Genomic DNA, 23,551 nt, shown 5'->3' with positions numbered 1-23,551 from the left:
ATTACATAGATACAGACACATTACAGAGATACAGACACGTTACATAGATACAGACACATTACAGAGACACAGACACATTACAGAGATACAGACACATTACAGAGATACAGACACATTGCAGAGATACAGACACATTGAAGAGATACAGATAAAAAAGGTTATACTGTTCACACATTAGCCAGCTTTGAACATTCTTTTAAAAAGTGGTTATGTTCGGTATGGCTTTGAGTTGTTGTGGTAGTTTGTTCCACTAAACAACGCTGGTATATAAAATTGTGTTCTTACCAGATAGACACTTATTTTTAAAACAGTGAATATTAGAGTCTCTTCCTCTGATATTAGTCTGGAGGACATTATTAACAAATGAAAAATAGTTGGATAGGTACCTGGGAGCTCCCTAAAATGCTCGACATCGAGATGAGTATTAAGAGGGAGTACAATTACAAGTACAATTCTTACAAGCTTGTTTTGGCTGGTCTGTAGCTTATTTTTAACGTTTGGGGCTGCTGGTGAACCATGATGTGCAGGCATCATCAAAGTGACACTGGATTGGCACACTTGCCAGAGCCTTTAGGGTGTCTATAGCTAGGTTTCCATCCAATTGGCAACAGATTTTCATGCTATCATTCTAAAATCTGCATTAAAAAAAGATGCACATTTTCCAATCAGAGTTGTGTTTCCATCAAATCGACTAAAAGTCTGTGCATAGATAGATAGCGCACATAATAATAACTTTTCGGTTCAATTCCCATGTATCAAAAAAAACAAAAAAACAAATTAGGCTTCCATCGCATTTTCAACTCTAGGCCTACTGATGGATTTGTCACAAAAAAAATGTTGCGTAGGTATAGCTAATGTGCCCATTCTGTTATTGGCACATGTGCTCTATCCAATAGCTCGCAGATATAGTGCAGGTATCGCCCACCTACATGATGAGATTATTGTGGACAAAATTGCGAGATTATTTTGATTTGTCAACTGTCAACCCAGCTCATCACCGTGCACTTTCACCACCCTGTGAAGTTCATTATAACCTGTTTACATTGTTGCCTAACAAACGGCATGCTTTCCTGAGTCCTAGTGGGAGAACCACACAACATACCACAAAAGCATTCCCAACGCCATTTCTCGAATAAGGAATTTTACTGTCACAAAAAGATCCCACCCTGTTTAGCATAATTTGTTTTGTCAACATTTGGAAAGTTTGTCAAATAAATTTGCTGTTTCCATAAAACGTTTTATCCAACATGTACGGTTGGCTGGATACCTGGTTAATGTCAAACCATTTTGAGGATGCTGGAGTTATATTTTGGTCGAACGTGTGTATGACTTTTGAAGTAGCCTAATCAGATTACAACATTGTGACTGGTTGTGTTAATGCCAGATATAAAAGGTCATACATTTGAAAGTCAAATGAGAAATATTTCGGTTGTATTGAAGGGTTAGATTCTAGGTGCGTGAGGAATAGCCGCTCAGTCCGACAAGGAATAGCGTTTGAAACTTTCCTGAATAACTGGGCCTGCCGGGAGCATACGTGGCCACGTTATCTCGGGACGACTTGGGAGAGTGATGATCTGCAGCAGACTTTCAGTATCAGAAGTAAAAATACAACCAGACTGGCCTGCTACTGTTCCTTTTTAGACCTTTATAAACTATGGAGAATAGACCCACAACAGATCCACATGGAATGAAACATTCAAATCACAGGGCTTTGCGCCGTTATTCTCATGACATTTCCACTGCAGCCTAGAGTAGAACCGTGTACTCACTTTAAAACAATAAAGCAATTATTGATTGCACTGTGGTGTTGTAGGCTAGTCTATGTAGGATAATTGTGCTGTCCCTAAACAAGATCAATAGGGATGCTGCAATGATGCCTCTCCGCAGCCTCTCAGCTATGCCTATTTGTTCTTGTGGATTCATATTATAAATCGATGCCGTTTTGAATGCTTTTATGTGTGGTATGATAGCTATTGCAGATCTGGACAAACGATTCACCTACCGCTATTGTCACTATGAATGGTGGATAGAGGCCCGGATGAACAGTTAGACCGGTAGACTACATTGACCTGTGGTATAGTAACAATTAGCACGTGGAAAAGCGTAGAGCATACGGAAGTACCAAATCACCTTAATGTAGGGGAGGGTGCATGCAAGCAGAGGAGGAAATATTGCTAGGATGGAAGAAATGATATAGCAAATGTAAACCAAGGAAAAAAGGGACTACCCTCCCCCGTGTCCAACCACCCCCCAGTACATGTCAGACTACAGTTGTCTGCGACCTCAGTGCTTTTCTCTCCCAATTCCTAAAAAGTATCTGTGTCCCACTGTTGTCCTCATATTTATGATAGTTAGCCTTGTAGCAGTCGTAAGGGCAGGACTTCAGCAGAAGGCAAGACTGGTGTTAGTGCTCAGCCTAGTTGTCTTGGTGATCTGAAGGTGCCATGTAATGCTAAATATCATGCTAATACATTGGTAGCAGATGAACAATATACTGTATACATTGGGCAATGGCCAAAATAAATACCATCTGAACCAGGCTTAAGCTGTCCTATCTGAAAGACACAGGTAGGGCAAGACTGCACAGCCGCCCCTTTAGAAACCAAACCAAATGGAATTCGAATGACCTGTATTTTATACAGCTAATACATGTTATGATTGGGAGTCATTGTCGTGCGGGCGTACGTGTCTGTGTGTATGTGTACTGAGTGAAAGTTATCCTTCAACTCGGAGTAAACATGCATGTGCTTTGAACTTTGGGTTCAATCAAATGGAAGCCTATTTCAGACGATCTGATTGGATCAGACTTTCAGGGCTTTTGAACGGACCATCTACATTTGTCACCGTCCACTGCCGGGAGAACGGACACAGTCTCTTTCAACCCCGCAAAAGATGAACCCAACCCTGGCTTTGCTGCTGCTCTGCCAGCTTGCCTTGTATACGTCAGTGACATCCAAGAAAGGTATGGCGCAAATTATTTGATTACGGCAGTATTTTTCAATTGCAGAATATATATTACAGTGTTGGTTCACAAGACTCAGTAACCTATGCTTTAGCCGTGTTTCCAATGTGTTTTTATATCATTTACGGCACAGCGTTATGTTTGTCTATCAATATTCCCATTTATCCTCAGTATGTGGCCACCCACCCGTGACGGACGGTATAGATACACTGGGTCTAAAGCGTGAGTACGAGATTGGAAAAGAGGTGACCCTGGTGTGTGAGCGTGGATACACACCTGGGAAAGCCAAGACTGCCAGGATCACCTGCTTGGCCTCGGGAGAGTGGACCAAACTGGACCTTGTGTGTTCTCGTAAGTTCCAACCCATTCACAAAACATCCATGACATAATGTGAAGCATAAATTCAGGTAAATTGTTGGGTTTTCCAGATTTCCTGCTTATTTGTCCCTTGATTCAAGGAATCTTCCAACTGGGATTTCTGGAAAACCTGGGAATTTTGGGAATGTTTCTGAGAATTCCGGAACCCTAAAGTCACATATACAGTACCATGGACAGTCCATACTTTAGCAAGGGGATAGGGATATGGTAATACATTTTATTAACAACATAAAAGGCATAAATCATATCCACGTGAATCTTATACATTTTTTGACACAGCAAAGATGTGTCCTCTCCCCAAGCCTATGCAAAAGCCAGGGATGATTGACGTGCCATTCAAGAGTGTGCTCAACTACACATGTGATGATGGGTGAGGGAAATTCAGTGCGGTTTAGTTCTGACTACATTTAGCTGACTCTGCATCTCAGACCAATAAGAATTTGTGTTCTTCAGGTACGTCATGATAGGAGCCAATGAGAGTGTGTGTTTACACGACGGTACCCTCAGTGCACCACCACCAATGTGTAAAGGTATACCATACCTCAAGAATGTAACATTGCTTTTCTCCATTGTTTGTCTAAATATGAAAATGTGGTCTAAATGATTTAAAATATTTCTTCCCTGCAGCTGTGAGTTGTGCTCTGCCTCAAGCACCGAAGGATGGTAAAATTGTCTATGACAATAAGAAGTTCACTGGCAATGAAATCCAATACGGACAGAGTTGGACGTATGAGTGTTTGCCACCAAGAGCTCCCATTGGCAACGAGAGAGGATCGTGCTTGGCCAGTGGAAACGTGACTGAGCCACCGGTATGCAAGGGTAGGTGCAGACAGTGGCAGCATAAGCAATGAACAAATCTCATTGGTTGAGAAGTTTCTGGTTGAACCACTGATAAATTATCAATGATCTTTTAGGTCACATTATTACATGGATCTAGCCTTTTGGGGGCCCTACTTGAGATTTGGTTGCCCCCCAAAAAGGTTGTATAGTTAATTTCCTGCAATTCTACCCATTTTGCCAAGGGGTGGAGATAATTTAAAAATATATATTTAAAGCTAATTTCCTGCAATTCCACCCATTTTGCCATTACTTATGCCGTGTTGATGATATCTGAGTGAGAGTGACTAACAAAATCAATAGGGGCCACTTGGAGGTCAGGGTCCCTGGGCACGTGCCTTGCGTGCCTGGTCAGTTTTCGTCAGATAGATGGCTAGACTAATTTACCAATCTTTGTTAGCTGATATGGCTAATTGAGTGATGCACAACCACATTTTGAACTTGCACCTTGTGTATTCTATTATCCTAACTCTCAACAGTAAATTGAGACCCGGAATGAATTCCCCAAAATAAATATAAATAAATAATAAATAAAAGAAAATGTGGGGGCCCCTAGCGGCATGGGAACTGCTTATGTCGCTTATGCCTGGAGCCGGCCCTGACGATGATTCTCTAAAATTGTTATTGTTAACTGTTCATCCACTCCAAGTGATGATAACTGATACACTTGCATAATCCTGTCTTCCTCTGTTTATGCCTTAATTTATTTATTTTTAATTTAGATTAACCCTGACAATATTAATTTAAATAGATTATTGCATTGTTAATACACTTTCACTAGCCCATTACTTTTCTGACCTGTTGCAGAGGTGAGTTGCTCCATCCCACCAACGATAGACCACGGCATCATCACCTTTGCTGTGATGAGGGAGGTTGGCTACAAGGAGAAGGTCAAGTACCAGTGCCAGGAACACTACGTTCTGGACGGCTCTGAGGAAATACAGTGTCAGAATACAGGCAACTGGTCCACTTTGCCCGTTTGTAGAGGTGAGTCAATGAGTCAGTGTAGGGTGAAGTTGCCCTTAGACCCTGATCTTTGGTCAGTTTTGCATTTCCCTCACTAATGGTTAAGGTTAGGATTGGGGGAGAGGAAGCTGACCCTATAACTGTACATAGAGGAGGCTGGTGGGAGAAGCTAAAGGAGGACAAGCTCATTGTAATGGCTGGAATGGTTTAAATGGAACCGTATCAAACACATCAAACATATGGAAACCACATGTTGGACTCTGTTCTGTCTATTCCATTCCAGCCATTACAATGAGCATGTCCTCCTATAGTGCCTCCCACCAGCCTCCTCTGCTGTATATAGGGGAAAGTTCACACCCGAGCTATTGAGTCATAGAAAAGGTTGCACTGTTGTTACTCTTGTGGGAATGTCACTTGTGTGTGTCTGTATACCAAACCAGCTTGTTGACTTACATGTAATTAGATGTGTATCAGCAACCATTTATTTCATCTTTGATGACTGAAATGATTGCGCAATGAGAGCGTACTGCCGTTGTGCCTTTGAGCAAGGCACTGCTTTCCCAAAACTTCTCCGGGGTCGCTGCTGTGTGGCTGACCATGTGTTGCTCCCAACCTATTGTGTACATGGTGTGTCAGGTTGGGTACTGATATAGAAGAAAATTAAAGAATTTCCATGATCTATATTTCATTTAATTCTATTCCAATTCTATTCAATTCTAAACTGAGAGTCATGTTGCTTTGCTTGACGTCGCTTTACTGCAGCCCCCTGTAAAGTTAACATCAACAGAGGTCGCATCTTCTACAACGCCAAGAAGATCTGGATTGGGGATCTGAAACCCAATAGAGTCCTTCATGGGGAGTCTGTTGTGTTCTACTGTCTGAACAAGGAGCTGAAGTGTGGCATTCCAGTAGCAAGTCAGTGCATCGACGGCACACTCAATACCCCAGAATGTTTTAAAGGTGAGGCCTGTCGTACCAAGATAACATGGCCACGTTCATTATGGCATTTTACAACGTAAATCAAAAATGAGTGTTTCTTATTGGACACGTGTCGTAGTCTCTCCATGTTTCAGTCCATTTTCTTCCGTTTGATGACTAATGAACACGACCCAGAGTAAAAATGTGTTGTGGTCCCATTTTGAAAACTTCCCAAACGCTGCTTAGCTGAGTCCTTAATATTCACACCACTAAAATGCCAAATGTGTTTGTGTGTCTGTCTTTCTCTTAGAACCAGGCAAGATGGAGTACACCCTCAAGCCCAAATCACTTCCATCTGAGATTGCGACGTGTCCTGCCGACCTCACAAAATAAACACAATACAAAGAGGAAGAATAGGGCAAATAAATGACAAATAAACACGACTTTTTAAAAATGATCTGTTTTAGCAGTCTAATTACTTTGTGTCCAAATAATCCAGCCTTGCTTTGCTAGTAACCTGTTATATTCATAACTTTAATGAGCCTGAATTTGATTGTCTGTTTACTATAGTACATGATGCCTGAAAACAACACTAGATGTCAGTATAGGATTACAGTATTTGGAAGCTCTGCTCATACACAAAGGGCTCTGCAGTTTTGGGAGAGAAAAACAAGTTACTTTTTAACTCAGAGTAAACAAACCTTTGTTTTGACTTGAACTCGGAATCTGACTGAACTCTTGCAATTTTGCAACAAGAACATCAAACACAAACTGTATGAGATTACAAAATGGCATGTCCTACAGGTTAATGGATACAATCCCACAAGTAAAGATTTCATAGTGGTAGGTCTGCGTATGTAGATCTACACCACTACGTCATCTAGCCACATCAATGTTATAGGGCTAGAATAGTTTCAGTCAACTTTATTGTACCACATTAATGGATTGAAAGCACATTCTATTCCGCAGACATGGTTTAATGAAGAGAACTTGTTGATGTTGATGTGTACTAGAAATAGGGGTGGGGCATATAACCAGTAAGGCTCACAAAGGTCTGGTGTGTTAAAGGTGAATTACAAAAATACTAAAAGACCCCGAGGTTGCCTCATTCTGCGTTGTCATCGACTCTTACCTTGAGTAACATAAAAAGTTAGGAGCTCCAACGACATTCTGATTTTTTTTACCCTCGAAAGCAGAGAGGAGAGGACACCCTCTCCACACCACAGACAATGGCCCCAAGTCTGTCTTTGCTGCTGATCTGTCTGCTTGCCTTGTATACACCAGTGGCATCCAAGAAAGGTACAGTATCTATTAATACATCATCTACACTGAACAAAAATAACATGCAACAATTTCAACGATTTCACTGAGTTACAGTTCATATAAGGAAATCAGTACATTTAAATAAATTCCTTCGGTCCTAATCTATGGATTTCACATGACTGGGAATACAGATATGCATCTGTTCGTCACAGACACCGTTGAAAGAATATGTAGGGGCGTGGATCAGAAAATCAGTCCGTATCTGGTATGACCACCATTTTTCCTCATGCAGTGCGACACCATTCACCTTCGAATAGAGTTGATCAGGCTGTTGATTGTGGCCTGTGGAATGTTGTCCCAAGCCTCTTCAATGGCTTTGTGAAGTTGCTGGATATTGGCGGGAACTGGAACACGTTGTCGTACATGTCGATTCAGAGCATTCCATGCATTATCATGAGATGATGACGGCAGATGAATGGCACGACAATGGGCCCTGCCACAATATCTCTTTGTATTCAAATGATCATGGATAAAATGCAATTGTGTTCATTGTCCGTAGCTTGTGCCTGCCCATACCATATCCCCACCACCACCATGGGGCACGTTGACAACGTTGACATCTGCTCGCCTGCAAAACGCCATACATGCCCAATACAGTTGAAACCAGGATTCATCCGTGAAGAGCACACTTCTCCAGCATGCCAGTGGCTATCGAAGGTGAGCATTTGCGAGGCCAAACTGCAGTCAGGTCAAGGCCCTGGTGAGGACAACGAGCACGCAGATGAGCTTCCCTGAGACAGTTTCTGACAGTTTGTGCAGAAATTCTTTGGTTGTGCAAACCCACAATTTAATCAGCTGTCTGGGTGGCTGGTCTCAGACAATCCCGCAGGTGAAGAAGCTGGTTGTGGAGGTCCTGGACTGACATTGTTACACATGGTCTAAGGTTGTGAGGCCAGTTGGATATACTGCCAAATTCTCTAAAAAGATGTTGGATTATGGTAGAGAAATTAACATTCAATTGCACGCTCCCTCAAAACTTGAGACATCCGTGTTGCGTGACAAAACTGCAGATTTTAGCGTGACCTTTTATTGTCCCCAGCACAAGATGCACCTGTGTAATGATCATGCTGTTAAATCAGCTTCTTGATATGCCACACCTGTCAGATGGAGGGATTATCTTGGCAAAGGAGAAATGCTCACTAACGGGGATGTAAACAAATTAGTGCAATACACTTGAGAGATAAGATTTTTCTACTTATGAAACACTGCTGGGATTTATTATTTCAGCTCATGAAACATGGGACCAACACTTTACATGTTGTGTTTATATGTTTGTTCAGTATGTCCCAGTTTTGGCCTATTGATTTAGAAGCCTTTTGTGTTTCTGTGCTGTATGCTGTTCAATATTGCTACGCAAATGAGCTTGTGTCATGTTGACGAATACTTTCAGTTACTGTAAGCTGAAAGTAAAAATACACTTTATTTTAATAGTCCACCTACCTTTATGCTCAACAAACTATCACTCGACTACAAGTAACATGTCTGGGGAGTTGCACGGGCACTTCTTTGGTTAATCTGTGTCCATGTTTATTTCTGTGTCTGTGTGTGTTTCTGTGTGTGTGTGTGTTTTATTGACCCATCCCGTTGCCTGTCTGCCCCCTCAGAATGTGGCCGCCCGTCCCTGGGTGACGGTATGGACCTGGAGGGGCTCCAGAGGGTGTACTCCCCCGGAGACATGGTGGTGCTGTCGTGTAAACGAGGATATACACCCACCTCAGGCTCTCGCACAATCATCTGCACTGCTAGTGGACACTGGACCTGGTCTAGACTCAAGTGCTCAAGTAGGTCGCTGTTATAAAGTTGGACCAAAAACAGTAGTACTGTTCATGTATCATCATTTGATCCTCATAAAAACATTCCAAGTATTATCAGTTGATACTCAATATATTACAAGTATGATCAGTTGATACTCAGTATATTCCATGTATTATCAGTTAATACTCAGTATATTCCATGTATTATCAGTTGATACTCAGTATATTACAAGTATTATCAGTTGATACTCAATATTTTGCAAGTATGATCAGTTGATACTCAGTATATTCCATGTATTGTCAGTTGATACTCAGTATATTCCATGTATTATCAGTTGATACTCAGTATATTCCATGTATTATCAGTTGATACTCAGTATATTCCATGTATTATCAGTTGATACTCAGTATATTCCATGTATTATCAGTTGATACTCAGTATATTCCATGTATTATCAGTTGATACTCGGTATATTCCATGTATTATCAGTTGATACTCAGTATATTACAAGTATTATCAGTTGATACTCAATATATTCCATGTATTATCAGTTGCTACTCAGTATATTATCAGTATTAAGTATTATCAGTTGATCAGTTGGTATTCTTCACACTGGGGCCCCACAGGGGTGTGTACTTAGGTCCCTCCTGTATTCCCTGTTCACCCACGACTGCGAGGCCAAACACGACACCAGCACCATCATTAAGTTTGCTGACGACACAACAGTGGTAGGCCTGATCACCGACAATGATGAGACGGCCTATAAGGAGGAGGTCAGAAAACTGGCAGTGTGGTACCAGGACAACAACCTTTCCCTCAATGTGAGCAAGACAAAGGAGCTGATTATGGACTACAGGAAAAGGTGGGCCTGAACAGGGCCCATTAACATAGACGGGGCTGTAGTGGAGAAGGGTCGAGAATTTCAAGTTCCTTTGTGTCCACATCACCAACGAACTAACATGGTCCAAACATACCAAGACAGTCGTGAAGAGGGCACGACAAAACCTTTTCCCCCTCTGGAGACTGAAAAGATTTGGCATGGGTCCACAGATCCTCAAAAGGTTCTACAGCTGCACCCTCGAGAGCATCCTGACCGGTTGCATCACTGCCTGGTATGTCAACTGCTCGGCATCTGACTGTAAGGCACCACAGAGGGTAGTGCGAACGGCCCAGTACATCACTGGGGCCAAGCTTCCTGCCACCCAGGACCTATATAATAGGAGGTGTCAGAGGAAAGCCCATAAAAGCATCAGAGACTCCAGTCACCCAAGTTATAGACTGTTTTCTCTGCTACTGCACGGCAAGCTGTACCGGAGCGCCAAGTCTAGGACCAAAAGGCTCCTCAACAGCTTCTACCTCCAAGCCATTAGGCTGCTGAACAATTCATAAAAATCGCCCCCGGACATTTTACCCCCCCCCCCCCCCTCTTGTACACTGCTGCTACCCGCTGTTTGTTTGTTACCTATGCATGGTCACTTCGCCCCCACCTACATGTACAGATTACCTCAACTAACCTGTACACTGACTCGGTACCGGTGCCCCCTGTATATAGCCTCGTTATTCTTATTGCGTTACTTTTCATTATTACTTTTTATTTTAGTCTACTTGGTAAATATTTTCTTCTTCTTGAACTGCACAGTTGGTTAAGGGCTTGTAAGTAAGCATTTCACAGTCAAGTCTACACTTGTTGTATTCGGCGCATGTGGCAAATAGTTTGATTTGATTTGATACTCATTGATGGAACTGTTGAGCATTGCTGACTGATCCTTTTCTACTTCTGACGCAGCAAAGAGTTGCTCCTTCCCAGAAGCGTTGGACCACGGAGACATGGAGTTTGTGGACATTGTCTACCAGAGTACCATCAACTACACCTGCCACGAGGGGTATGGGGAATACCGTTTACAAAATTCTATTTTCGTGTCTCATTGACAACTGGTCACCTCTCTGTGCTGTCAAAGTCTATGACGTGTTATTGTATCAAACACATGTAAAGTAGGTCAACGTTGAAATCACACCTAATATAGTGTCTACTTGATGTTTGTTTTAGCACATCATTTGACAGATTACGGTAATGTGGTCTACAGGTACATCCTGCAAGGAGCCAGTACCGTTGAGTGCTTGCATGACGGACAATGGAGTGATCCCCCACCGAAGTGCACACGTAAGTGTCTGCCTTATACTGAAATGCACAGCTGCTCTAGCACTGAACGGTAATGATTCAACATGATCTCACATTGATCATGCATACAAACTCACATTGACAATTACAAATCTATAAGCACAATGTAAACGTGGCCTTATTGCTGTAATTGTAAAGAGCATTCTACAATGTGTAAAACGGAGATTTGAATAATGGCTTTACTGTAGGCTATATTATTCATATTAATATGTTACATCGTATGTCTCTGATAAAAACATATAGAGAATATCACGTTTTTGGATCAAATGTGCTTTGATTAATGAGCATGTGAATGAAATCTCTCTCCTCTGTTAGCGATGACGTGTGGTCTTCCTCCAATACCTAAATATGGGAAAATAGTCTACGACAGTAAGTTCACAGGCAACATGACGGTGTTTGGTTTTGGGGGGACCTACGAGTGTTTCCCTCCACTTGTCCTCATAGGCAATGAGAGGGGATCGTGCAGCACTAACGGAGACTGGACTGAGCCACCAGAATGTAAATGTAGGTACAGTATTATCAGTCAAAGTCTCTGATCTGTTGTATTGCTGCAGGTAGCCTAGAACAGGGATGGGTAACTTTGATGGTGGTGGGGGCTGGTTTGACTACCCATGCCGACAAGGTGAAAAATCTGTCGATGTGCCCTTGAGCAAGGCACTTAACCCTAATTTTCTACAGGGGCCCTGTATGTGACAATAAAACATCTTTATATTTATTGCTGAACACTTCATGTCACCTACGTAAAAAGTGCAATCCATAACTTTTGTAAACTGAGGGGGATGGTTATTGGTGCGTGTATCCGTTTGTTACTTTTAGTTTTGGCCAGACATGTTTGTGAAACCGCCGAGGAAATGAAATGAAATACAAATTGCACCGTTTAAGTGGTAATAAATGACAAGTGATTTGCTTTGTGGATGAAGTTAAAGTGGTATTCTGACCACACACTAGCCCCGACTGACCTCTGTTTGTTTCCAGTGGTGACCTGTTCAGCTCCAACAGACATCAACAACGGCTACATGAATATTCATGATAAGAGGGAGTACGGCTTCAAGGAGACTGTCAGATATGGATGTAATATAGACTATGTCCTGGATGGGCCTGTGGAGATCGAATGTCTCCAAACAGGGGATTGGTCAATAAAGCCAGCTTGCAGGGGTAGGACCACCGATTTTGTGACAATTTTGTAATTTTGCTTTGTTTTATTACATTGTTTTACCTATCAAATCAGTGTTTTTGAATAGCTGAATGTTGCTGTTTTTTCCCCTCTTTGTTCCACAGTTCCCTGCAAGGTAGATATTAAAAGAGGACGCATCCTTTACAATGGAAGGACATTTTGGATAAAGGATTTCGAGCCCAATAAAATCTCACATGGGGAAGTCCTCTCGGTCTACTGTATGAACAAGGAAAAGAAGTGTGGCTATGCAGTGTCAACGCAGTGCATCGATGGAAAACTCAAGATCCCAGAATGCTTTGAAGGTGTGTTTTTTTTTCTTGCTAGCTATTTTCGCTCTAAACAAATAACAACATTACCATCAAGTCTTCATGATGTGTGGGTGTTTTCCTTTCTAGAACCAAGTGATAAATTCGACGATGCTTCCCTGCCATCTGAGATAGCCCAGTGCTGAAACTCAACCGTGCATGACAAAGCAAATCGAGACCGAGAACATTGATTGCCTGAATTAAATGTCAATAAAACCATGTGTATTTCTATGTAATGCAATGCATTTGTTCTTCGGAAAAAAAATTCTGTAGAGATCAAATTTTACGATGAATAAAAAATACTGTTTTCTTGTAAATGGTTTAACCCAACATCTTACCCAATAACAGTATAAGTTTAATTTACAAATGATGTCACATGATGTCAGTGTTGTACAGCTGTGAGATACTCTGTCAGGTCAAGTGGTCAGGAAAATCTCAAACATGCATGTATGCAAACACACACACACACACACACACACACACACACACACACACACACACACACACACACACACACACACACACACACACACACACACACACACACACACACACACACACACCAAACTCATTGCTACACCACAGGCACACACTGTCGACAGACAACACATCAGCTGACAAGTCAGCTCCCAAAATAATACATTTCTACTACAAAACAGAACTCTACCTTCCTATCCAGTGATTCATATACAGTCGACTGCAAGGCGGCCACAGTGCAACCCCATCCCGGTAACCCAAACCGCTTTGCATGTCTATTCTAACAGAGATTAGCCCTTAGTTGCTCTTGCCCCGCTTGGCGGTTTGTTTGATCCTCTTTCCTTGGCCGTCAGCTGGTGGCCAGAACTATTTCCCCCCCTCGCGGGGGCGGCCGGTTGATTGTACTGAGTCATGAGAACTGACTCTCCTTCCCCGCTGGGGCAGCGAGGCAGGACATGAAAGAACTGCAGAGGCCGACTGTAGGTGGAGTCACAAGGGTTTCCAGTGCTTACTGAATGGAGGGAGAGAGACAGAGAGAGAGAGAGAGAGAGACAGAGAGAGAGACAGAGAGAGAGAGAGATGGGGGATTGGTGTTGTAAGAGTACTTCAGACAGACAATTTGTTTCTGTTTACGTATCCCACCATAGAAAGAGAAAAGAGATAGAAAATACATTTCTTCATTGCCTCAGGATGTGCCACGACCGCACTTGAACAGTTTTCAGAACACTTCCAAACACGACAGCATGTTCACCAACCAACTATAGCCCGACACTAACTATTTCACACAAATGCATTCAACTTATGTCACAAAATATTAATCTGGACCAAATGTCAGCAAAGTTGCGGAGAAGTTCTTTAGATATTGACTTTAAATGAGGCCTGGTACGAGCGCTCCTCCATGACATGAACACAATGCACCGACGTTCGTTAATAAACCCTTTTCTCCGTCTTTCTGAGGATGAAACAAGTCTCCGTGTTTCATGTTGTTTCCTCTTGATGCATTATTTATTGTTGTGAAGAGATGCACTTTATTAGTTGCTATCCGATTTCACATGCAGGCCGTTTGGCCTCTTTGAAATGTGTTTTCTGACTCCAAACGATTCTTGTCTTTCTCTCTCTCCCGTCTTTCGCTTTCTCTCTCTGTCTCGCTCTCTATCTCCCCTTGTCACTTGTTTGCTCTCTCGCTTTCTATGCCCCTTTTTTCTCTCGTCCCCCTCTCGCAGTAACCCTCCTGGCAAAGATATATCCAAGTGAGATAAGTTGTGTCCTAAGGAGAGTAGAGGTTGTTTCATGGTTGTTTCATGATCGTTTCTTGGTTGAAAACACAACCACGCAGTATCCAGTATCTTTCCATTGTTAGTATCATTAGCGGTAATGCGAGGCGGTAATGCGGGGCAAATTCAGATATTTTGCTTGGAGTTATTTGAGTTGATGGAGAAGCAATAATTTATGTTTTATGTATTAGACTGTGTTTTATGTGATAGTTGATATGAATTGTTTGTTTCATGCAGTACATGGCCACTAGTCCAGATGGGGAGCTACACCTGCCTGGGAAGCAAAAACACCCAGTGTTGGGTTGGGTTGAAGAGAAAGATGCAGGAGACATGAACAGGCTCCTGTAGTATGAATCGCTGATTTTAATCCAACCCAGCTAGCAATATGAGTTCTATCGGAAGCAATAAACAAAGGAAAGGAAAAGAGTGGAAGAGTGGTTGGTGTTAGATTGAAATGATCAGAGAAAAATAATCTCATTCCATTTTAATCTGTATTCTGAGGTGTGGTGATGTATTACCTCAGGAGGCCTCCCGTCCTCCACCCCTGGTCTCTACCATAGAGCATGCTGGGACATGGAGTCCAGTACAGTTCAAAGGCCACCAGTCTAAGCAGTCCTAATTGATGGACAGAACAGCGTCTGTTCTCTCCCAGACACTCATTAAAGCTCCCTTCTTTATCTATGGCTCATCTAGGGTGACAGATGCATCTACTGGCTTTGGTTAATCCCACACAATGGTTATGGGAGGAAATAGGAGGAACATGTGGGTATGGAGTTCTGAAAGATAAATCAGTTTGACTGTTTTTTCAAGGGGAATACTAATGAGTTTTTTCCCAATTCCACCCACGAAAGATTTGTGACCACACATAATGGACATATTGCAACATCATAAGGGAAAACCCTAATTGATGACATTCGGAAAAACACAATGCCTGACCTCATGTCTGCATGACCACCAAATTGTCCACTCCCGCCAGCTAGTGGCCAACCTGAGGTAGTGCCATCAGGATGGGATGGAGTCGATAGACAGAGTGACGATCTTGTTTCAAAGTCAAACAGTCCTCTTCTTGAGTCAGATGGTTGGCCTCATTTAGGTAACATTAAAGTACAATGTTTATTCCAATCCAAATGAGGGCTTTTAAAAAATATATATATCGTGCTCCCACTGACATGAGGAGAGGATCAAATCAAATTGTATTAGTCACATGCGCCGAATACAACAGTGAAATGCTTACTTACGAGCCCCTAACCAACAATGCAGTTTTAAAAAAATACGGGTAAGAATAAGATAAAACTAACAAGTAATTAAAGAGGAGCAGTAAAAAACAACAATATATACAGGGGGGTGCCGGTACAGAGTCAATGTGCGGGGGCACCGGTTAGTTGTAGGTAGAGTTCATTAAAAGTGACTATGCATAGATGACAACAGAGAGTGGCAGTGATGGTGAGAGGGGAGTGGGTGGCAATGTGAATAGTCTGGGTAGCCATTTGACTAGATGTTCTGGAGTCTTATGGCTTGGGGGTAGAAGCTGCTTAGAAGCCTCTTGGACCAAGACTTGGCGCTCAGGTACCGCTTGCCATGTGGTAGCAGAGAGAACAGTCTATGACTAGGGTGGCTGGAGTCTTTGACAATTTTCAGGGCCTTCCTCTGACACCGCCTGGTATATAGGTCCTGGATGGCAGGAAGCTTGGCCCCAGTGATGTACTGGGCCGTTCGCACTACCCTCTGTAGTGCCTTGCGGTCGGAGTCCGAGCAGTTGCCATACCATAACAGGCAGTGATGCAACCAGTCAGAATGCTCTCGATGATGCAGCTGTAGAACCTTTTAAGGATCTGAGGACCCATGCCAAATTTTTTCAGTCTCCTGAGGGGAAATAGGTTTTGTTGTGCCCGCTTCACGACTGTCATGGTGTGCTTGGACCATGTTAGTTTGTTGGTGATGTGGACACCAAGGAACTTGAAGCTCTCAACCTGCTCCAATGCAGCGTCGTCGATGGGAATGGGGGTGTGCTCGGCCCTCTTTTTCCTGTAGTCTACAATCATCTTCTTTGTCTTGATCACGTTGTGGGAGAGGTTGTTGCCCTGACACCACACGGCAAAGGTCTCTGACCTCCTCCCTATAGGCTGTCTCGTTGTTTTTGGTGATCAGGCCTATCACTGTTGTGTCTTCGGCAAATGTAATGATGGTGTTGGAGTCATGCCTGGCCGTGCAGTCATGAGTGAACAGGGAGTACAGGAAGGGGCTGAGCATGCACCCCTGAGGGGCCCCTGTGTTGAAGATCAGTGTGGCGGATGTGTTGTTACCTACCCTTACCACGTGGGGGCGGCCCGTCAGGAAGCCCATGATCCAGTTGCAGAGGGAGGTGTTTAGTCCCAGGTTCCTTAGCTTATTGATGAGCTTTGAGGGCAGTATGGTGTTGAACGCTGAGCTGTTGTCAATGAATAGCATTCTCACATAGGTGTTCCTTCTGTCCAGGTGGGCAAGGGCAGTGTGGAGTGCAATAGAGATTGCATCATCTGTGGATCTGTTGGGGCGGTATGCAAATTGGAGTGGGTCTAGGGTTTCTGGGATGATGGTGTTGATGTGAGCCACGATCAGCCTTTCAAAGCACTTCATGGCTACAGACATGAGTTCTATGTGTCGGTAGTCATTTAGGCAGCTTACCTTAGTTTTCTTGAGCATAGGCACTATGTTGGTCTGCTTAAAACATGTTGGTATTACAGACTCGGACATGGAGAGGTTTAAAATGTCAGTGAAGACACTTGCTAGTTGGTCAGCGCATGCTCGCAGTACTCCTCCTGGTAATCCGTCTGGCCCTGCGGCCTTGTGACTGTTGATCTGTCTAAAGGTCTTACTCACATCGGCTACGGAGAGTGTGATCACACAGTCTTCCAGTACAGCTGGTGGTCTCATGCATGTTTCAGTGTTATTTGCCTCGAAGCGAGCATAGAAGTAGTTTAGCTCGTCCGGTAGGCTCGTGTCACTGGGCAGCTCCTGGCTGTGCTTCCCTTTGTAGTCTGTAATGGTTTGCAGGCCCTGCCACATCCGACGAGCATCAAAGCCGGTGTAGTACAACTTGATCTTAGTCCTGTATTGACGCTTTGCCTGTTTGATGGTTCGTCAGAGGGCATAGCGGGATTTCTTATAAGGTTCTGGGTTAGAGTTACGCTCCTTGAAAGTGGCAGCTCTAGTATTCAGCTCAGTGCGAATGCTGCCCGTAATCCATGATTTCTGTTTGGGGTATATATGTACGGTCACTGTGGGGACGATGTCATCGATGCACTTATTGATGAAGCCAATGACAGATGTGATGTACTCCTTAATGCCATTGGAGGAATCCCGGAACATATTCCAGTCTGTGCTTGCAAAACAGTCCTGTAGCTTAGCATCTGCTTCATCTGACCACTTTTTTATTGATCTAGTCACTGGTGCTTCTTGCTTTAATTGTTGCTTGTAAGCAGGAACCAGGAGGATAGAATTATGGTCAGATTTGCCAAATGGAGGGCGAGTGACAGCTTTGTATGCATCTCTGTGTGTCACGTTCATCGTATTGATGAGACCAAGAAGCAGCGTGATATGAATACATTCTATTTTAATTAACGAATACACACTAAACAAACTAACAACAAAATGAACGTGAAGCTATTAAACCGAGTGCTGACACAGTTAACTATACATAGACAATAACCCAAATAACCAAAATGGAAAATGGCAACCTAAATAGGATCCCCAATCAGAGACAACGATAAACAGCTGTCTCTGATTGGGAACCAATTCAGGCCACTATAGACCTACATATACCTAGACTTACCAAAACCCCACAGAATACAAAAAACCCTAGACAAGACAAAAACACACATACCACCCTCGTCACACCCTGACCTAACCAAAATAATAAAGAAAACTATGGTAAGGGCATGACAGTACCACCCCCACAAGGTGCGGACTCCCGGCCGCAAACCTAAACCTATATGGGAAGGTCTGGGTGGGCATCTAACCTCGGTGGCGGCTCTGGTTCTGGACACCGCCCCCCTTCTTTACCCTGAGTCCGCTCTTGTAGCACTGACCCGTGGATCATCGTCGGAGGCTCTGGACTGCGGATCCTCGCCGTAGGCCCCGGGCTGGGGACCCTCACTGTGTGGATCATCGTCGGATGTTCTGGACTGGGGACCGTCGCTGGAGACCCCGGACTGGGGACCGTCGCTGGAGACCCCGGACTGGGGACCGTCGTTGGAGACCCCGGGCTGGGGACCGTCGTTGGAGACCCCGGGCTGGGGACCGTCGTTGGAGCCCCCGGACTGGGGACTGTCGTTGGAGACCCCAGGCTGGGGACCGTCGTTGGAGCCCCCGGACTGGGGACCGTCGTTGGAGACCCCGGGCTGGGGACCGTCGTTGGAGCCCCCGGACTATGGCCCGTTGTTGGAGGTTCCGGACTGTGGCCCGTCGTTGGAGGTTCCGGACTGTGGCCCGTCGTTGGAGGTTCCGGACTGTGGCCCGTCGTTGGAGGTTCCGGACTGTGGTTCGTCGTTGGAGGTTCCGGACTGTGGCCCGTCGTTGGAGGTTCCGGACTGTGGTTCGTCGTTGGAGGTTCCAGACTGTGGCCCGTCGTTGGAGGTTCCAGACTGTGGCCCGTCGTTGGAGGTTCCAGACTGTGGCCTGTCGTTGGAGGTTCCAGACTGTGGCCCGTCGTTGGAGGTTCCGGACTGTGGCCCGTCGTTGGAGGTTCCGGACTGTGGCCCGTCGTTGGAGGTTCCGGACTGTGGCCCGTCATTGGAGGTTCCGGACTGTGGCCCGTCGTTGGAGGTTCCGGACTGTGGCCCGTTGTTGGAGGTTCCGGACTGTGGCCCGTCGTTGGAGGTTCCGGACTGTGGTTCGTCGTTGGAGGTTCCAGACTGTGGCCCGTCGTTGGAGGTTCCGGACTGTGGCCCGTCGTTGGAGGTTCCAGACTGTGGCCTGTCGTTGGAGGTTCCGGACTGTGGCCCGTCGTTGGAGGCTCCGGTTTGTGAACTGTCGCCGGACGCTCTGGGCTGGGTACTGTCGCCGGACGCTCTGGACTGGGTACTGTCGCCGGACGCTCTGGACTGCCGAGGCGCACTGTAGGTCTGTTGCGTGGTGCCGGCACTGGTGGTACCGGGCTGGGGACACGCACCTCAGGGCGAGTGCGAGGAGCAGGAATAGGGCGTACTGGTCCCTGGAGGCGCATTGGAGGCCTGGTACATGGTGCCGGCACTGGTGGTACCGGGCTGGGGACACGCACCTCAAGGCGAGTGCGGGGAGGAGGAACAGGGTGTACTGGACCCTGGAGGCGCACTGGAGGCCTGGTGCGTGGTGCCAGAACTGGTGGTACCGGGCTGGGGACACGCACTTCAGGGCGAGTGCGGGGAGCAGACACAGGCCGTACTGGACTCTGGAGGTGCATAAGAAGCCTGGTGCGTGGTGTTGGCACTGGTGGTACTGGGCTGGTGACACGCACCTCAGGGCGAGTGCGGGGAGGAGGCACAGGATACACTGGACCGTGGAGACACATTGGACATCCAGAACATAGAGCTGGCTCAATAAGTCCTGGCTGGATGCCCATTCTGGAGACACCATGCGCATCTCTGCATAACACAGTGCCTGACCAGTTACACGCTCCCCACGATAAGCATGAGGAGTTGGCTCAGGTCTTCTACCTGACTCAGCCAATCTCATCATGTACCCCCTCCCGCAAAAATTATTGGGGCTGCTTCGCGGGCTTCCGTGCTAGCCGTGTACCTTCATATTGTCGCCGTTTCTCTATTTTCCGGTATTTTTCCTCGTAGTATCACCGTTCCGCTTTCGCTGCCTCTATCTCCTCCTTAGGACGGCGATACTCCCCCGGCTGTGTCCAGGGTCCTGCTCCATCTAATATCTCCTCCCAGGTCCATCTCCCCATTAAGCGCTGTTCCTCCTTTTCACGCTGCTTAGTCCTGGTTTGCATTCACATTTACATTTAAGTCATTTAGCAGACGCTCTTATCCAGAGCGACTTACAAATTGGTGCTTTCACCTTATGACATCCAGTGGAACAGCCACTTTACAATAGTGCATCTAGGTCTTTTAAGGGGGGGGGAGGGGGAGAAGGATTACTTTATCCTATCCTAGGTATTCCTTAAAGAGGTGGGGTTTCAGGTGTCTCCGGAAGGTGGTGATTGACTCCGCTGTCCTGGCGTCGTGAGGGAGTTTGTTCCACCATTGGGGGGCCAGAGCAGCGAACAGTTTTGACTGGGCTGAGCGGGAACTGTACTTCCTCAGTGGTAGGGAGGCGAGCAGGCCAGAGGTGGATGAACGCAGTGCCCTTGTTTGGGTGTAGGGCCTGATCAGAGCCTGGAGGTAGTGAGGTGCCGTTCCCCTCACAGCTCCGTAGGCAAGCACCATGGTCTTGTAGCGGATGCGAGCTTCAACTGGAAGCCAGTGGAGAGAGCGGAGGAGCGGGGTGACGTGAGAGAACTTGGGAAGGTTGAACACCAGACGGGCTGCGGCGTTCTGGATGAGTTGTAGGGGTTTAATGGCACAGGCAGGGAGCCCAGCCAACAGCGAGTTGCAGTAATCCAGACGGGAGATGACAAGTGCCTGGATTAGGACCTGCGCCGCTTCCTGTGTGAGGCAGGGTCGTACTCTGCGGATGTTGTAGAGCATGAACCTACAGGAACGGGCCACCGCCTTGATGTTATTTGAGAACGACAGGGTGTTGTCCAGGATCACGCCAAGGTTCTTAGCGCTCTGGGACGAGGACACAATGGAGTTGTCAACCGTGATGGCGAGATCATGGAACGGGCAGTCCTTCCCCGGGAGGAAGAGCAGCTCCGTCTTGCCGAGGTTCAGCTTGAGGTGATGATCCGTCATCCACACTGATATGTCTGCCAGACATGCAGAGATGCGATTCGCCACCTGGTCGTCAGAAGGGGGAAAGGAGAAGATTAATTGTGTGTCGTCTGCATAGCAATGATAGGAGAGACCATGTGAGGTTATGACAGAGCCAAGTGACTTGGTGTATAGCGAGAATAGGAGAGGGCCTAGAACAGAGCCCTGGGGGACACCAGTGGTGAGAGCACGTGGTGAGGAGACGGATTCTCGCCACGCCACCTGGTAGGAGCGACCTGTCAGGTAGGACGCAATCCAAGCGTGGGCCGCGCCGGGATGCCCAACTCGGAGAGGGTGGAGAGGAGGATCTGATGGTTCACAGTATCGAAGGCAGCCGATAGGTCTAGAAGGATGAGAGCAGAGGAGAGAGAGTTAGCTTTAGCAGTGCGGAGCGCCTCCGTGATACAGAGAAGAGCAGTCTCAGTTGAATGACTAGTCTTGAAACCTGACTGATTTGGATCAAGAAGGTCATTCTGAGAGAGATAGCGGAGAGCTGGCCAAGGACGGCACGTTCAAGAGTTTTGGAGAGAAAAGAAAGAAGGGATACTGGTCTGTAGTTGTTGACATCGGAGGGATCGAGTGTAGGTTTTTTCAGAAGGGGTGCAACTCTCGCTCTCTTGAAGACGGGAGGGACGTAGCCAGCGGTCAGGGATGAGTTGATGAGCGAGGTGAGGTAAGGGAGAAGGTCACCGGAGATGGTCTGGAGAAGAGAGGAGGGGATAGGGTCAAGCGGGCAGGTTGTTGGGCGGCCGGCCGTCACAAGACGCGAGATGTCATCTGGAGAGAGAGGGGAGAAAGAGGTCAGAGCACAGGGTAGGGCAGTGTGAGCAGAACCAGCGGTGTCGTTTGACTTAGCAAACGAGGATCGGATGTCGTCGACCTTCTTTTCAAAATGGTTGACGAAGTCATCTGCAGAGAGGGAGGAGGGGGGAGGATTCAAGAGGGAGGAGAAGGTGGCAAAGAGCTTCCTAGGGTTAGAGGCAGATGCTTGGAATTTAGAGTGGTAGAAAGTGGCTTTAGCAGCAGAGACAGAGGAGGAAAATGTAGAGAGGAGGGAGTGAAAGGATGCCAGGTCTGCAGGGAGGCGAGTTTTCCTCCATTTCCGCTCGGCTGCCCGGAGCCCTGTTCTGTGAGCTCGCAATGAGTCGTCGAGCCACGGAGCGGGAGGGGAGGACCGAGCCGGCCTGGAGGATAGGGGACATAGAGAGTCAAAGGATGCAGAAAGGGAGGAGAGGAGGGTTGAGGAGGCAGAATCAGGAGATAGGTTGGAGAAGGTTTGAGCAGAGGGAAGAGATGATAGGATGGAAGAGGAGAGAGTAGCGGGGGAGAGAGAGCGAAGGTTGGGACGGCGCGATACCATCCGAGTAGGGGCAGTGTGGGAAGTGTTGGATGAGAGCGAGAGGGAAAAGGATACAAGGTAGTGGTCGGAGACTTGGAGGGGAGTTGCAATGAGGTTAGTGGAGGAACAGCATCTAGTAAAGATGAGGTCGAGCGTATTGCCTGCCTTGTGAGTAGGGGGAAGGTGAGAGGGTGAGGTCAAAAGAGGAGAGGAGTGGAAAGAAGGAGGCAGAGAGGAATGAGTCAAAGGTAGACGTGGGGAGGTTAAAGTCGCCCAGAACTGTGAGAGGTGAGCCGTCCTCAGGAAAGGAGCTTATCAAGGCATCAAGCTCATTGATGAACTCTCCGAGGGAACCTGGAGGGCGATAAATGATAAGGATGTTAAGCTTGAAAGGGCTGGTAACTGTGACAGCATGGAATTCAAAGGAGGCGATAGACAGATGGGTAAGGGGAGAAAGAGAGAATGACCACTTGGGAGAGATGAGGATCCCGGTGCCACCACCCCGCTGACCAGAAGCTCTCGGGGTGTGCGAGAGCACGTGGGCGGACGAAGAGAGAGCAGTAGGAGTAGCGGTGTTGTCTGTGGTGATCCATGTTTCCGTCAGAGCCAAGAAGTCGAGGGACTGGAGGGAGACATAGGCTGAGATGAACTCTGCCTTGTTGGCCGCAGATCGGCAGTTCCAGAGGCTACCGGAGACCTGGAACTCCACGTGGGTCGTGCGGTGGGTTATTCTGTCACGTTCGTTGTATTGATGAAACCAAGGCGGAGCGTGATATGAATACA

At 46.2% G+C, this 23,551-nt stretch overlaps 2 protein-coding genes across 3 annotated transcripts; both read left to right on the top strand.

Annotated features, from left to right (window-relative positions):
- The first annotated feature begins 2,815 nt into the window (after positions 1-2,815).
- LOC115103832 (beta-2-glycoprotein 1-like) lies at positions 2,816-6,518 on the top strand. The gene is made up of 8 exons (XM_029624806.2): positions 2,816-2,962; positions 3,134-3,313; positions 3,620-3,710; positions 3,794-3,870; positions 3,968-4,159; positions 4,985-5,164; positions 5,906-6,103; positions 6,372-6,518. The coding sequence occupies exons 1-8, from the start codon at positions 2,893-2,895 to the stop codon at positions 6,452-6,454; spliced, it is 1,071 nt and encodes a 356-aa protein (XP_029480666.1). The 5' UTR covers positions 2,816-2,892; the 3' UTR covers positions 6,455-6,518.
- A 515-nt stretch (positions 6,519-7,033) lies between these two features.
- On the top strand, positions 7,034-13,114 carry LOC115103830 (beta-2-glycoprotein 1-like). 2 transcript variants are annotated; one of them, XM_029624802.2, is made up of 8 exons: positions 7,034-7,360; positions 8,989-9,165; positions 10,926-11,022; positions 11,224-11,300; positions 11,634-11,822; positions 12,294-12,473; positions 12,597-12,794; positions 12,888-13,114. In XM_029624802.2, exons 1-8 carry the CDS (start codon positions 7,291-7,293, stop codon positions 12,941-12,943), a joined length of 1,044 nt encoding a protein of 347 aa, XP_029480662.1. In that variant the 5' UTR covers positions 7,034-7,290; the 3' UTR covers positions 12,944-13,114. The 2 variants fall into 2 exon arrangements, with proteins under 2 accessions (XP_029480662.1, XP_064857640.1); XM_065001568.1 differs by lacking the exon at positions 7,034-7,360 and adding an exon at positions 7,936-8,041.
- The last annotated feature ends 10,437 nt before the right edge of the window (positions 13,115-23,551 follow it).

Source organism: Oncorhynchus nerka, linkage group LG15 (assembly GCF_034236695.1).
Source record: "Oncorhynchus nerka isolate Pitt River linkage group LG15, Oner_Uvic_2.0, whole genome shotgun sequence".
Taxonomy (NCBI): Eukaryota; Metazoa; Chordata; class Actinopteri; order Salmoniformes; family Salmonidae; genus Oncorhynchus; species Oncorhynchus nerka.
This window is presented reverse-complemented; position numbering and strand designations above follow the sequence as displayed.